Here is a 16,311-nt window from a genome sequence, read left to right as displayed (position 1 = left end):
CTTGAAAAGCCACTGTTTGCTTAATCACTTGAGGGTAAGTTTGAAAAGATCAAATAAGCCAAGTTTAGGAGTAGCTTGTTCCCCTTATTTAATGGGCTATAATATTTTACAGTGCAAAGCCCTGCAGCAATACAGCCTGCTGCAGCATTTGGAGCCATCACTACGCAAGTACTATGAGCCATATGGATTTAACAACTCTCACCACCAGTAAAGAGAAAACCAGAACCTTTGTTACTTAAGCACAGGCCTCTACCATTGAAGCTAAAAAACACCAGCTGACAACAGCAATAGTTTGTATCTATCACCCAAATTGGCCACTGGAGAAGAACTAATTAACCAAGATACTTCACAATTTCCGTCAGTGTCTCAGTGGTACCACAACAGTTTCTACAGCTTGTGTTGTAGAAAACACTCTCTTTCCATGAGAACAAGACCTGACACCTTCAGCAGAAACCTCTAGCGCTTGATCTGGGGAGCCACATTTGACATAGTCACTGGCAGCAGGAAATAGTCTAATTAAAATCCATCTGCCATGACGTTCCTCAAGGTTTTTAAAATAAAGGACCACCTAGCAATCAGCATAGGCCCCTGCACTTTCTACAGTGGACACACACCAAAGAATTCTCTAGCGTTACTGCTACAAAAGTCATCATTTACAAACAAATAAAACATCAAATTTTGAATCCTGACTGGGCCTGTTCTCTTTTATGCTTGTCTAGCAAAGGCTGTATTTCATTTACAGGGGAAAAAAAAAAAAAAGGCAGGCATTTCTTCAGCCATCTCTTAGCATCTCCACAACCAGGTAAGGACTAAGATATCTTCTAGTCCCATATTTCTATAATCCTTCTGACTTTGTTAGAATTGCTGCCCAAATTAATTTAAGCCACTGCCTTAGGCAATCCTGCACCCCACTCTGTTCATTACTGCAATGCTCTTCTATTGGATCTGCCTGCAGTAGAGGCACCAGCCATCCATGCCATTGCAAGGCTTAATGAACAGCAAATAAAAGTCACAGGCATTATTAGTTTTTGCGTTACTCATTTGATGGTATTAGCAACCCGAAAACCGCAAATGTTACAAGAATTTTCCTGTCAAGAAAGAACACATGTAAGATGTGGTTGCATCTGTAGTATGACCCTGATGTTGCCTTTCTTATATGCTGCACCCATTGCTACGCATCTTGAAACATCTGTGCCTTTCCAGTGACTGATTATCCAGAGACACGCAACAGTGCTCAGTATCTATAAGAGGCCGGGGACTGAACCTTGAGTTTATTACAGAAAAGAGCTGGAGTAAGCTGCTTGCCAGAAATCCAAACTCTAGCCAACAAGTCCCTCCAGGCTCACTTGGAAAGGTCTTGTAACCTCATTGCCGTATGCCTGCTGGGCTCAAAATGAAACGCAAACTTGCATGTTACTTGTGGATTTGGATGCACTATCCAAGGAGGAGACAAGTCAGGAGCCCGAGAAAGAAGCATATGTTATAAGTCCAGAACAGAATTTATCAGTCTTTAATGAACTTCATGATAGGGGATTTTCACAGAGCCATTCCTTAGTGTCTTTCCTGCTTTGGTGGTTGAGGGACCTAGTACAACCTGTTTAAATGGTGATGTTTCACTCTCTCACATATTTTGATGAAGCCTTTTATTAAATGTTATTTGAAATGTAGCTCATGGTACACAGAATCATAGCTGATTTCTTCAGAAAGTTCACCAGCAAGTTTGTCCCAGCCTTCATTTATGTAGAAACTGTAAAGTTGCTAAAGACCCATCCAACAAGTGTTCTTTACGCTGCAGTGACAATCAGGGTATCTTGCAATGCTGGATACTCGTTTAGGAACTGATTAAATGTTTCCTACTCTTTGTAATCACATGCCTGTAGTCATTAGAATGGGTCTATACCTATTTCTTGTCCAGTTTTTGAAAAATGTGAGTTAGCCTTTAATGACTGCCAATTATGTTATTTTTAGAAAGGCTTGTTAGTGCTGATGCTATTACCAGTTGTATATATAACATGCACCTCTAGCTGGTAATCAAAGTTAACCAACCTAATTATTTAACAGTACAACACATTCAAATCCTATCAACTACAAAAGGCATATTCCTTTCCCCGTCAAATACTTTCCTTCACAGATGCAACACAGCATCTGTGCAGTATTTGAGATCATGGGGTTCAGATGTGACGCACCAATTAGGACTAGCTTTCACATGAATTAAGCAGTAACGAGGCTGAAGTTACTGTAAATGCTGAAACAAATTAAGCGATAACAAGGCTGAAGTTACCGTAAATGTGTAAACTTGACCTCTCTGAGAAACACATGCAGGCACCCCTATCCATAAACATTTTAAATAGTGTGTGTCAGGCAGTCTCATGGTTGCATTAGTAGTAAACATTACACCTGGCCAGAGAATTTGGAGCAGCAGACTCCAGGATGGCATTTCTTCTCAGTTTAGAGGAGAGATTCATTCTACCGTCTTCCACAAACTCCATTCCACCCTGGGATCTTGCTACCTTCAGAATCTTCTTCCATTTAAGATCTGTGCATTTGATTATTCCTGCCTCTGTAATTGCCCTTGACCGAATCTCACTTTATGGATTTCTGCCCAACGCTACAATTTAATCAAGCTTTGACTGCATTTTAATCCTAGTCTGCCATGTATTCCCAGCACTGCTCAGCCTGTAACACACACAGATCTGATTAGAGGGCTCTCTCCATTCCTTACACCAATTTTGAAATAGCTAGCCATACTGGACTGAGAACAGTCCCTGGTAGAACTCCATTTGACATCTCTGCCCAAACCGACCCAGTCTGAACCCTTACTAATTACAGCACAGGTTTTCTTCCGAGTGAACTGTGTATTTCAAAGTTGCTCCATCTAATGCACATTCCTGTAGCTTCCCAAATGGAGCTGTAGTAACTCGGCTCTTTTATCCTGCTAACTAGCTCACAGAGAGAAGACATGATGTTGGAATGACATGCATTGAACATGCTTTTGTCTACCACTTCATGTTAAACTGAAATTCAACTCCACTAGAAAGTATTATTTGAAGGAACACTGTTGGTTCCCCTTTAATAACAAGAAATTGAGTAAGAATAAAGTCTGGGATTCAGCAACATGGGAATTTCATGCCTACCTCTTGCTTCCACCTTGAAGTCTTCTACAAAACATGAAACCAGTCTCAAACTTCTCTGGCAAATCCAATTCCATTCCTACTCCTGGGCTTGCAATCCCAGTTCCACCTGCATCCCAATTGCTCGCAATCCCATTTACACATGGCAAAGCATCCCAGAATAGCTGTAACAGTTGAACTGGGGATTTAGGTCCCCAGTAAATCTCTTCTGCCTGAAGAAAGCTTTTGTGTGGATGAGGCTTAGCCTGCTTAGGTACTGCACTTGCATGAAATCTTCATTATGTTGATGTTTTTGAGCAGCCCACAACTGGAATTAGTTATGACAGAAAACACAAATGTTATTGTACCAATTGCATTAACTCATTTAATGAAAAACCTACATTAAAAAAAAAAAAAAGGCAAGAGTCTCTAAGGTAGAATCAGAAAGATCTCTATCTGCCTCTATCACCCCAAAGCTTGGCTCCAGTTCAGCTTGCTACCAGCTTGCTCCCTGTATACTCCATGGCCTTCTTCAGCCTTTCCCCTTTGTCTTGCCACACCTTATACCCTTCTTACCACTTGCACATGCAAACAGCTTGCACTGTCAACAACTTTGTTTAAAATTATTAGAAAATTCTTTGCAGAAAGAGTGCATTGGCCTGTCCATCTGCCATCTGTGGAAAGCTGGCAATGAAGTCTCCCGTCTTAAGGAAATTCCTTTACTCTCATGTCTTTAAACCTCAGCAGCACAAGATATTCCACCATCACTCACGCAAAGTGACAACTCATTATTAGAACAGCTCTGCATAGGAATCTTAGAACTCATGTGGTGTAAAGTACGTTCTTGTCTCTCCTCCAGTATGTGATAAGACAGAAGCCAGAGATGGCAGCAGGACTCTGAACCCAGAGTCACACCTAGAGGTGAAGGTTATATCTAGGGGTGAAAACCAGGAACATTCCCCTCACCTCTTCCTTATCCTCACCAACATTCATATCTGCACAAGTCTCTGCTGCTGCTATGGCCAGATATTCAAGATAATTAAAAGTAAATAAATTACTGCACTCATAAGAAAAGAGCTGGCGCTCTGCATATCAGGCATTACTGGGCTGCTCAAGTATTCTCCTGAAAGAAATTCAATCAGTTCTTCCTCGAGGAACCACCCCGTTCAACACTGTTTGACAGCGACATTAAGTCCACACATTTCATAACTAAGCCCTTGAAAAGTGATGGGGAGGGAGCTGTAATTACAGCTGTAAGTGTTATGCTCAAAAATTAAACACAAAACAGCTTGTTAAATGGGCAATAGCCTTGCAAATCCAGTGAAAGAAAGATACTCCTCTTCATTGCCACCCCTCACAATATGAAATGCCCACAGTTAAGGGCCTACGCCTCATTTCCTATTCCTGATAAAAAAACAAATAAGTTATTACAGCAGCAAGGAAGCTCAGAAACATCTTCAGTGGGTGGTTTTAATTCTTCTTCCATTGTTATCTATAATTCACTTGAAAGGCATCAAAACAAACAGTGGACATGAATTAGGAACTATTCCTCTCATTTAGCTCTTCCATATGCGACTGGTAGTGTGGTATGCACTCCAAAAATTGCTAACTTTTTTTATAAACACAACCCCACCCTTCCTCCACCACCTCTGACAGGAATCTCTGTAGAACAGAGAAAGAGGGTGGAGTTTTTCAGGAAAATGTTTTTCATTATTTTGGTACTAACTACATTTGCAGGATTGACAGCATAACGTGTCACATCCTCCTTTTTCCAGAGGAGGACACAACACTGGCAGCAGCTACATGAACTTTCCAGCATGTTCTGCATCAGTTCAAAGTCCTTATCCTGGACAGAAGTGATGGCTTAGCTAAGTCCTCCAACCTTCTGGCTATTTTCACATGACTCTTGATAATATCAACAATCAGGTCTGTTTACGCAAAATTGCTTCCTCAGGGTCATCCCTCTTATACTTAATGGACCAGCAACATCAACTCATCCCACAAAGGTTAGGAAGACAGGTGGCAAAAACTAGCAGCCATCAGAAGATATCTCCAGGATCAGATCCTGGAATCAAAGGATTTGGTCCCTTCACACAGCCCAACCACCTGTGAACGTAGCAAATACACCACACACAGGATATCTGCCCAAGTTATGAACATCCACCTTAGCTATCTCATTGTTATACACTTCTCAGACTTCTCCAAAAGGGCAGGAGTACATCTTGCACAACTCCTGTTAGGACAGCCTCTGTGGACAGGTTTTCAGGGAGATCATCCCGCAACTTGTGGCTTACCAAAATAAATATTTAAAAGAAAAAAAAGTGTCACGTCCATCTTGTCCATTCACTGCCCTCTGACCTGATGATTGTCCACCTCAGGATTAGAGTTTAGCATGGACTAGTGATAGTTATTGTAGCTCCCTGCAGTAAAAGCAGAATTGTTCCTATGTCAGAAGCATTTCTAAACCTGATGAAAGCAAGGCATTCCCTATATCTCTCAGGCAATCCTTCTGTTGCAAGATTTCATTACAGTTTGTGAAGTCTGACAAGATCAAATATATTAAAAAAACCCCCACAAAACCAAAATAAAAACACCCCAAAACAAACCTGAACTCCAAACCCATTGAAGGATATGGCTCTCGTGGATTTGGAGGAGGAGGAAGAATAAAATAAGTCCGCTGTCTTGAAATCCCCACCAATTCCTAAGCAGATTTAGAAGTTTACAATGTAGATTTATTATCTCAGAGGCTGTAATAATGTGAGTCTTACACATGGGAAAAAATAACTCCCTTCTAATGGCCTCAAGCAAATAAAAGGTTCATCATTTTGAGGATGAATGGGAAATAAGTGATAATTTTGAGGGAAGACAGGAGCTCTGAAGGGAACATGTACTTGAGAAAGTAGTAAGTTAAAAGCATAAGGTTGAAGGAGGCAGTAAGGATTATGAAAGGAAGATGACATTGTCAAGAGGTTGTATGGGGTCTTCAGAACCCACGCCTCTCAAGTTCTATTGCCAGGTAATTCAAGAGCTCACCTGGGTGCAAAAGTTCCAATATCTAACTAACTGACCTCCAGAGATTTGTCTAAGAGTGCTTATACAAGTCTAATGGAAAATATTTCTTAAAGGCTCTCAGGTCCATCATCTACTGAATCTTTGTTTGGTCAAGAGAGAGATATGCAGAGCCCAAGATTTCCATGCTTCTATTCTCCTGGCTGATCAAATTGGTCCCATCAGGAAATCCTAACCTGCTAAAAAACCACTAGCACCACCAGATGAATAAGAATTGGCAGCATTTGTCATTCAGTAACCAACTACTGAAGTCAAAGGTCTACCTTTTCCACCCCCCTCTCAAGTTCTCTTTACAGGCTCACAGCAGAGTTTGGAGAGCCCACTGTGTCCCCTTGGCTGACCTCCTTACCAGCAGTGTCCTGAAAATTTTGCTCATCTATTTCTGTGATCAACACATAAAAACTCCCTAGTGAAAGCATTTTCTTTCTGTGGACCTTTTCCTAGTTGTTTATTTGCTTTGCTGAGTGCTTCAAGGTTACTACCCATTATGTTCTTTACAGGATTATAAGAATTCAAGGCAAGACTCAATTAAACCAGCATTGCCAATGGCAGCTCCAGTCACTGACTGGTAATGTTTCTGTCAACAGTTGACTCTAATGTAGCCCAGCTCATCAGCACTTACCTGCTCTGTCACTGAAGCAGATCAAAAGAACCTCAAGAGACTCCCAGACTCCCAGCTTCAAGGCAGAACCAACCCATGACATCTCTAACAGGCAAAAATGAAGACCCTGCCCAATTTCATAGACCACCTATTCTAGTAAGTCACCATTTTTGGTCTTTCCAGCAATTCCAGGATCATGATTGCTAGTCTACTTGTTTCCATGCACTAAAGGCAGTTGCATGAAAGATGAAGATGAAACTCCTTTAGGAAGCAGCAACACTGGCAGAGACATGGAAGATCCATACCTTGCCACTGGCATCCATTCTGTGAAACAGCAGAACCTACTTGACTGCAGCACGAGGAGCTCAGAAGCTCAAGTCAACTACCCAGGACTTCCTTCTCAACTCTCACCTTCTGCTGCACCCCACCACTTTGCAGTAAACATGCCTATCAGTTAGCTATACCAGCACCTACGGACAGGCCAAAGTTGTCAAAGAAGCCCCACATGCTTGTCTCTTGACAGCAATTGGCAGAATCCTGCCAGCATGGTGAGAATGATCCAGGCAGAGTAGATATAGACAGAGCCTGGTCCTGTGTTAACTCTACCCAAGGTAAGGTTATGTTCACTCCTGATTAGAAATAAAGCAAATTAATAGAAAAGCCATTAACTATAAATAAGTGGGTCCATCACTTATGAATTAAGAAATATACAGCGAAGAGAAACAGAAAGCATCCAATATATTTGGGAAAGCAAACAAAAGCTTATCAAAATAAAAAAAGATTCCCTACATACCACAGTAATTTGATGGGAACTTAAAAAAATGGGGACAATGTAACAGTACAGCATACAGCTTTTCTAATTATGTTAAGATAACATCTGCAGATATTTAGCACTCAAAATATTTTGACATTAGGTGCTGAATAAAATTCTCCCTGTTCAGATTAAAAATGTCCAAAAAAATGAAACTACGTAGATGCTGGAATGCAGTGTCAAAATCTTTGGAAATCTGACAGGGATTTTTATTTTTTTGACTCTGTATCGAAAGAGAAGATGAACATTTAGAAATTGTTCAAGTAGTCACACAGCACTGATGCCAGAAAGCACTCTCAGCAGGCTGCAGATTCTTCCAACAGTGACCACACACTCCAGGAACTCCTCAGAAAATTTGATCGAGGGTGACACACATGTTATGCCTGAAGCCAGAGGTTGCCGAATGGTCACCATGGGAGTGGATAGGAATTGGGTGACACATCGTAGTTTGGGAGACTTCTGGTAGACCTTCTGCCTTATATTGAAGGGGCCACCAGAAACACAAGCAGAAGGAGCTATAACAATATGGAGGAGCAGGAGTCATATACTATGGAAAAAATATCAGGGTAGATACTATCCAACACCTGTGTACTACAGGTACACAAGCATCATTACTCAGAAAGTCGCTTTCATGCATCAGCAATTCCATCGAGTGATCAACGTGGTTTGATGTTTTTTCATGAAGTATTATTGAAGGTAGGTTTACAGAGTTAGTTACCACATTTTACTACTTACTTACTAATAGCTTTACTAACTAGATAATTATTAGGAAATTCAGGTTGCACTTAATAGTCTATGACATGTATTCACATAATTCATTTATCATGGAATGAAGAGATATTTTTAGAAGCAAGTTTGCAATGTGGAACCAAATGTTGGAGTTTGAAACAAAGGTCTCAAAAGAAAAGCAAAGTCACATTTCACTAAAGGAATTGCTGAGCCAGTCTCTAGTGGAGAACTACATACGTGCAAGGATCTGTACTAGATCCAAACTCAAAAGGAAGGTACCTCAGTCTGCCACACATTCACAGCATGGAACTGCCCTGCTAACCAGAGAGCACCAAGACAACCACCTCTGGGAGAATTTCACTATTCAAATGGAAGCTTTTGCTTTGTTTATGACAGGACCTGGACTCTGCTGAAGTGGGAAAACATCACTGTACAAGGATTTAGCAGCAATAGGAACAGATAGTGCAAGGCCTGTCGACTCCCACTGCCTTCTCTTATATTTTCTCATTTTCGAAGGACAAGATGAAGAATGCTCAGTGGCAGCAAAGAGCTCTGCTACTCACTGTATGTGATACACAGGCTTAACTTCCTTGCTTCCAAACAGTGGCTACAAGGAAGAGGGAGAAACAAGAAGGAACTGAAGTACTTGACAAAAGGGAAAAACTCACACAAGCTCAACTCCTGGAGAGAACTACTGTGATATTATGGGAAACGTTACTCTATAATCTTCACATTTTATTTTCACATAAATTGACAGTTCTATGTTTAACAGTTCACAGGGGAGCAAACCAAGACCTGGAGAACTGAGGTCCCATCAACGCCACTTAGAATACCCTTTCTTCTAGACCATTTTAATGGGCTTTCAAACTTTCAGGTCTCTAAGTTTTGATGTCTGTTCTCATGGCTTCAAAGTTTCTATCATAATTGCATTTGCTAGTTCAAGATTTTCCTGGCAGTGTTGTTCTGCATCTCTCCTCCTGAGACCAGGAAACTCTGTGAACCAGCAGTAAAAAAGAAGAGGGTTTTTGCACTGTATCGTACCAAGAGGAAAGTCCTCATTTTCTTATGCTGCCTTGAAAATTGTAAACACATGGGAATCTAAGAGGTTTGAAAAATATCAGAATAACAAGATGCAAACAATAGTTATTAAAAGTAGATAAAAATATTCAAAGAACTGAATTGGGGGGTGTCTCATATTAAACAATTACTTGAACAAGGCTGCTCAAATTTCCTATCCTGCTTGTATTCTTATGGAAAGAAAAAAAGTAAGCTTGGAATCACAATGGCATCACTTTAGAGGTGCTGAGGCTACTCTTGGAGCTGCTTCTTGCCCAAACAGCTAAGCTGTCTGCCATCAATCTGCTTCTGGGGTAAATAGCATACTGGCTACTGTCCCAAATTCAAGCAATACAAACAAACAAGAAAGAAAGAAATCTGTTAGATTTGTAAAGTGAAATAGCTGGAGAGCTCTATGGCAGTGCTGAGCCCCTGAACTTGCTAGGGACACTCTTCCTCTCCCAAGAGATTGCACTTGCCTTTGAACTTTCAGCCATATAGAAAAAAGGCTGAGTTGAAATGTCAGCATCATCTTGGATTCAAATCAATCAGCTTGATGCATGATTGCAATAGCTAAACCACTTCACCTCTGCACTGCCCTCGTCCATATGTTCTTTATATCAGCAGTCAGCAGACTGGGTGGCTCACTGGATTAATTTCCTGTCCTAGGCTTGGGCTCCAGTTTAAACAAAACAAAAAAAACCTGAAACTGGAAAATAAAAATTAGCATCTACTGACAGTTAAATTCACCAGACTTGTTTGCATCAAGTCTCTTTCTCCATCCAAGAAAGTTGCAAGAAACCCTCTGGGAAGCCCTGGTACAACTGGTGATTTTTAACTATCTACTCAACTAGCTGGTCACAGTTCTACAAAAACAGTAAAGAAATTAGAGACCTTTCAAATGTTGATGTACCTTTGGATGAGGGGAAAGCAATGAAGGGAAGTAGAGAGAGCCCCAAGCAGTGTCAACTTAAAAAAAGGAAACAGATTGGAAGTAGCCATCCCTACCTCAGTAAATTAATAGCCCACTGAGTAGCAAAACCTCCACCCACTTCTAGAGGTGGGCTTCCTCCAGACCATGCTGCTCTTTATCAGCCTCAGTGCAAGAGTTAAATTCCCATGATAATTTAAATCTAAACAATGTGCAGCCTTCAGCATTAATGTAAGTGCCTGCCAGCTGGTGACAGTTAAGTGGTTACTTTCTCAAGCCAAACTTATTAGCTAAGGATCAAGACAGTCTGTAATACTTGAATTGCATTTAACAGTTTGCTCTATCAGAGTGCAGCATGTCACTGTGGAAGGGGAGTTTTCTCATTGAAGGTGTGTTACAGCAAGCCAGTCTCATCAGCACTCTGTCATACTTCGGGGCTAGGCATCCAGGCTGGACTATTTCCTTTGCAAAAGAAAAGCTGACCTACCATTTGGGAGATAACAAATATGCATGTCGGAAATAGCTGCACTGCAGCCTTTGAATGATTGCAAGTTCTTTGACTTGGTTTCCTTGGTTCACCCTCCCACCATCCTATCTTTCCTCATAAAATGCTAAAAGAATAAATTTTAAAAGGGCAAGGAAGGCCTCATAAAAGGACAGCTAATAAAAATAATCCATCCTCCATATAGGCTACAGTGGCTCCCCCAAAGACACTGCTCCAGAACAGCAAAAAAAAAGGAGCAAGTATCAACCCTGCTCACTGGGGATTAACGAAGGAATCAATTGATAGGATCTCTCAAGCCTCAAGATGCAAAAACCACCATCAGTCCAAAGGAGGGACCCCACAGCCATGTCCATGCACACACAATTCCCAAAACTGCTCTGTGTGCTTGATCAACCCATTACCTCCTGGCTTGGTCTGTCCTACGCATGAAAATGCAACCTACTATTCAGGGCCCATTGGGAAAGAAAACTTTTTACTTCAGTCTCTGGAAACGGGAGACATCTTGAAGTGGAAGCTCTGAGCCACTGTGGTTGCCATTCTGCTGACACATGGAGAACAATAGTGACTGTCAGAGAATTAAAGCATTTGCAACACAGCAAGAAGGCACGTTAAAAATAGTGCAGGTCTAATCTGCCTTCAATCATGCCTATCTCACATCAACTTCAAAAGCACCAGCTGCACATAAAAGTGAAATGAAATACTGAGGAGAAATCTAACTAATACCAAAAAAAGATTAAAGCATTTGAGGTTCTACCCTGCTAATTCACGGTGGCTTCATAACTGCACTGTTTTTGTTTTGTTTCAGTTTAGTTTTCTGTTTTCTTTTGTCTGCTGTTTCCAGGAAGGACTCACACAGATGTAAGCATCCTACCCCCTCAGAGGAACTGCATTTGTGGTAGGAGAGAGTACAAAAGGCTTTATATCAGATGGCCAAAAAGCCCTAAAAAACTCCTTTCAGCCTCTTTTACTTACAATTCCAAGTGACACTAACATTAAAATTAACGTAAGAAGCAAGTAAATACCTCAGGTTTGAAACTGATGCCTCTGGACAGCTTGAGGTGCTGTGCACAGCACTAGTGTCAATACTGCTGCTAGAAATTAAGTGGCACAACCCTGCTGTACTAGAAAGGGGTCTTTTTTTAAATTTTCCTCCTTTTTTCAAGAATATGGGACTGTCGGTAGCACCAGATGTTTTAGGGAGGAAAAAAAAGGTAAAAAGAATCTCACACATGAAAGTGAGGGCTTGCTACTGGCTTTCAGCTCACACTCCACAGGCCGTATCCAAGCCCAAAAGAACAGTTCCACCTTGAAAACTGACTGCATAAAATTGTCACCTCGTTCCACAGACCTGCTCCTGTGAGATCGCTCCTGACTTTCTCAAACAAGCTTATGTTGGCTTTTTATTTCCACTGAACTCTGCTGAGACAGATCTGGCACCGCGGGAGGGAGCTGGATTCTCTCCTTTACACCAGCAGCACCACTAAGCTGTAATTACTCACACCTGTCCAAACCCACAGGCACGAAGGGGCTGCACACACAGGCTTCTCAGGTCCCCGGTCAGATCCGTGGCCAGTCTGAACTGCAGCTACTTTGGAAATAACGGGTCTGCCACAATCCTTATCATCCCTCTCCCCTGCAGCGACAGGTAAAAATCCAAGCTGCACACAGCAGCTTCTCTTTCCCAGGCTCACTTCTTTTAGCAGCATGCTAAAATGCAAAGGTCTCTCCTGCACGCTGCGATTTAGGGTAGCTTTGCCACTTTTTAAGACTTTTCTTGAGCTTCTGGGAAGCTATTGTTTCCTCAGCAGCCTGAAGCAAGCTGCTGTCTGCAACCATCATTCTTTGTGACTGCAACGAGAAAACTTCCTAGATAGACATTTGCCTGAATTGTGTGATTAGCACCGAGATATCGTAGCACAGGGAACACAAGGTGCAGCTACAAACAGCAAAGCCTTAGAGAAGTTGGACACCTTCAGTGACCCTTCACCAGCCAGCAGAGACAGGCTGTGTTGACCTCATGCAAATGAACAGAAAACTCAAGGCTTAGTTTCTTTCCAATTCGTAGCCATGAACACTGATGCCAGATTCGGCAGATGCCTTGGCATCTAAACCTGAAACTCGATGGAGAAGCAGGACTGAGAAGCAACAGTTAAAGAAGAAAACACGCCCTTTTTGTCCACCGTTATGAGAAAGGAAAAAACTTTCCATTCTTCCAGCTCTGGGAAGAGCCCTGTGTTTTCCTCGGTGTGAAGGATCAGATGCCAAACCCAGAACTGTGTTTTCACATGCACTGTGCAACCTGAATGTTGCACCTATAAGTCAGGGGGAGGGCGGGAAGGGGAACAGAAGGTGCCTAATTTAATTCAAAACTCTTTGGGAACACAGACTATTATTGGTGTCCAGACCTTACAGGCATAAAATTTCTACAGTCAACCATCCAGGGACTGGCTTTCATCAGCTACAGCAACTGATGGTGATGACAGTGGGATATGGAGAAGATACACGCTGACATGGAGAAAGCACATTTTCTGAAGGACTGTGCAATGGGGACACCAAGCATGAGCACATCGATAAACAGGTCATCCCTGAGTACCCATTTCTTCATTTCTTTCCCCTCCCTGTTCAGGTTTCTTTGCAGGCATTCAGTATGGTCTGTTTTCCAAGACCACCTTTTGGACCTTGTGTGTGAACATTCAGGTAACGATGGGGAGTGAAGAGAATAGGTGATTTGTTCCTGTGTTTGAGACACATAGAGCAAATTAAGGAACAAAACTCAACCCAGCCAGTCCATCCACACATCCCCTTGCTGCTCTGTAAGGACAAATGCATTGCTGGATAACTTACCCTCTTCACAGTTGCTCCCCGTGAAGCCAGGACAGCACCTCCACTCCAGCGTGGTCACAGTTCGGTAGGACATTTTGTACGTGGGCCTGATGAGAGTCCTGTAACTAACACAAACAACAAGTCAGTAGAATGCACTTACCTACTCAAGCGTGGTGTTGCTACTAATTTGTAGCACATCTTCCTGCCTGGATATATCCCCAGACCAGCCAGCCACCCCCAGCTGCAGAAAAAGGAGACACACAAAATAACAGAGCAAGGGTTTACCACAGCATGGATCTGATTCAATAACCCTTATTTTTCTCCTTAAGTCCTCATACACTTCTGGCTCTTCCCCACACCCCTCCCCCAAACATGACCAGTATGCTTTGTGGAGGTCTCATCGCTACCAACCATTGCAAGTAGCAGAGATGATGACTTTTGTTTCCCTTGCTCTGTCTCTATGTGGATTTCTCTGACATTGAACAAAGGCTGGCATTAATCTTTCCTCACTCAGTACTATCAGAGTTTCCAAAACATTACTCTCACAAAAATTGCATAAATCTCTCAGGTGTCTTCCCTTCTCCCACCCCCACCACTCAGATCTGGGGCGTGTTGACACATCAGCATGACAAAGGTCATCATGACACAACACTACATCAGTGCTCTCCATGGAGCCTTTTTCCCAGCTAGCTGACCTGTACCTCATTTTTCCCCCATCTGAAATAGGGTTACACTCTTCCTCACCACAGCCGAGGTGCTGCCGGACACATTTGTTAGCTCTGTGTATAGCACAGAGCACCCCCAGGGTCCCAATTAAAGCACGAGCACTGCCATGCCCCACTGGAAACTAGAGGGCTACCTGCAGACACAAGCAGACCTGTGCAAGGCACCAGTGATTCTGAAGTCAGCACAAAACAGACAGTTGCATAACTGCCAGCTTTGCTTTCAAAACAGCAGTCTTTCAAAGCTGGCAAATCAGAGCTTTCCCAGTACACAGCCAGACAAGTCACTGCTGCTATTCATGAAGCTAAAAGCAAACACAGAAGTCGTACTCTACAAGCTCCCCTCGAAATTCCTATCCTTATTTAACAGCCAAAGGAATTTGGCACGCATGGGGAGAGGCTGAAGCTTTGGGATTACAGTGTTGCAGGCTGCAGCTTTATGCTTCTTTCTCAAGGCCAGGCAGACACAAGCCCCAAGCACCCGGGTCTCCTGGGGAAGAGTCTCCTCTGGCAGTGCCGAGAGCCGCCAGGAGACGGAGCGCTGCCCCAGCCTGCTCGGCCTGCAGCACTGCCCTGGCCTCGGCCTGGCCCAAGGCCAAAAGGGAGCTAGAAATTGCATGAATCTCATCCAAAACCCCTCCAAGGGGTAGCAGGCACAGGTGTACATCCAGGACGGCACTGCAGTGACACTGGGACGGTTACTCTGAGGAGCAGTAGCAAAGGCTTGCCAGGAGAGGCTGCCCACGTAGGTCTTGGAAAGAAGGCAGCAGCTCAGCCATGGTTAGCGCAGTCTTTGAGAAACTAATTTCTCAGTAAACTGTTGCTGCCAAACACAGAAACCAACTTCTCCTGTAGCCACCAGAGAGGAGGGCTGCACGAGCTTCCTCCTGAGCACGGGACTGCCTGCACTTGGAACGGCATCGCCCAGCAATGGGAGAGCAATGCTGTCTCCCGAGAACATTACATCCTCACCCTCTGAGTTGCCAAAAAGCACACCAGTTACTGCTAATACCGACAACCGTGATCCAGGCACTTGTCTAATACAGGCTGGACAGAGCCAGCTCGTCCCACCTAGTTCTTTGCGCTTCTGCATCCAATGGTATTCAGGAGTTTGCAATCAGGAGTGAGTGTGAGGACTTGGCACCACATTGACATAGGTAGAGATTCAGTGCTTTTTCACAGAGAGACCTAAGGCATGAAGACTTTAAGTGTCTTGCTGAGGGTCTCTCAGAACAGCTCTGGCAAAGTTCAGGAACAGAACCCAACTCTCCTGACTCCCAGTCCTGGCGTTGGACTCGAGACATCTTTCCACACGTAAGTCCTGAACCATCAGTCAGAAGTTCATGACTTTGTCACTAACACCACAGCTGGATTTGACCTTGAGATGAAAGCCTCCAGCCCTGTTACCAATGTCCGGAGCCAGCTAGTATCCAACCACACCGTGATTTTAAAACCATGTTTCTGCCAACACCAAGATGTTAAAGCTCTCTCAAACTTCATTATGAAGTGTGGAGAGTGGCTTGAGCCAGACTGGAATCTTGGCAGCAGTTCTGTGTCGGGGAAGTAGCTATAGTTTAATCCTCAAACGAGCAAGGACTTCTCGGGGCATGACAAACATGGAGCTCAGCTGTCACAGCCTACCACCCACCCTGAATTTCCTGGAAGAGTCCTGACATTTGCAGCTCTGTTCAGCATCGTGCAGTCAGGCATGCAAAGTGGCCCCAGCTCGCCAGCTCTGATTTGCTCTAAAGTTGCTTTGTTCTTCATAGCATCATTTTTCCTCAATCATGTGACATGGCACATGTTGTTTCATATATCATCACATCATGCAGACTTCTGACTGCTATCCCAGGAGGGGAGCAAAGGGAACTCTTTTAGCAAAGCATCACCACTGTCTGATACCTGAAGTGTTGCAACTGAAGGAGAGGAAAAAACATGGGAAAAGGAGAGGAAA

General features: G+C 43.1%; 1 protein-coding gene across 9 annotated transcripts in view; it reads right to left on the bottom strand.

Moving 5' to 3' along the window:
* COL26A1 (collagen type XXVI alpha 1 chain) overlaps positions 1–16,311 on the bottom strand; it is a 193,574-nt gene that overhangs the window by 127,987 nt on the left and 49,276 nt on the right. For 6 of the 9 annotated variants that reach the window (XM_074890330.1, XM_074890322.1, XM_074890324.1 and 3 more), the window contains one exon: positions 13,657–13,760. In XM_074890330.1, coding sequence (XP_074746431.1) covers positions 13,657–13,760 — 104 coding nt within the window. The remainder of the gene's footprint in view (positions 1–13,656; positions 13,761–16,311) is intronic. The other 3 variants (XM_074890323.1, XM_074890327.1, XM_074890329.1) reach the window with 1 other exon arrangement.

Source organism: Strix uralensis, chromosome 20 (assembly GCF_047716275.1).
Source record: "Strix uralensis isolate ZFMK-TIS-50842 chromosome 20, bStrUra1, whole genome shotgun sequence".
NCBI classification, from domain to species: Eukaryota; Metazoa; Chordata; class Aves; order Strigiformes; family Strigidae; genus Strix; species Strix uralensis.
The sequence above is the reverse complement of the archived record's forward strand: the minus strand, read 5'-3'. Positions and strand labels throughout refer to the sequence as shown.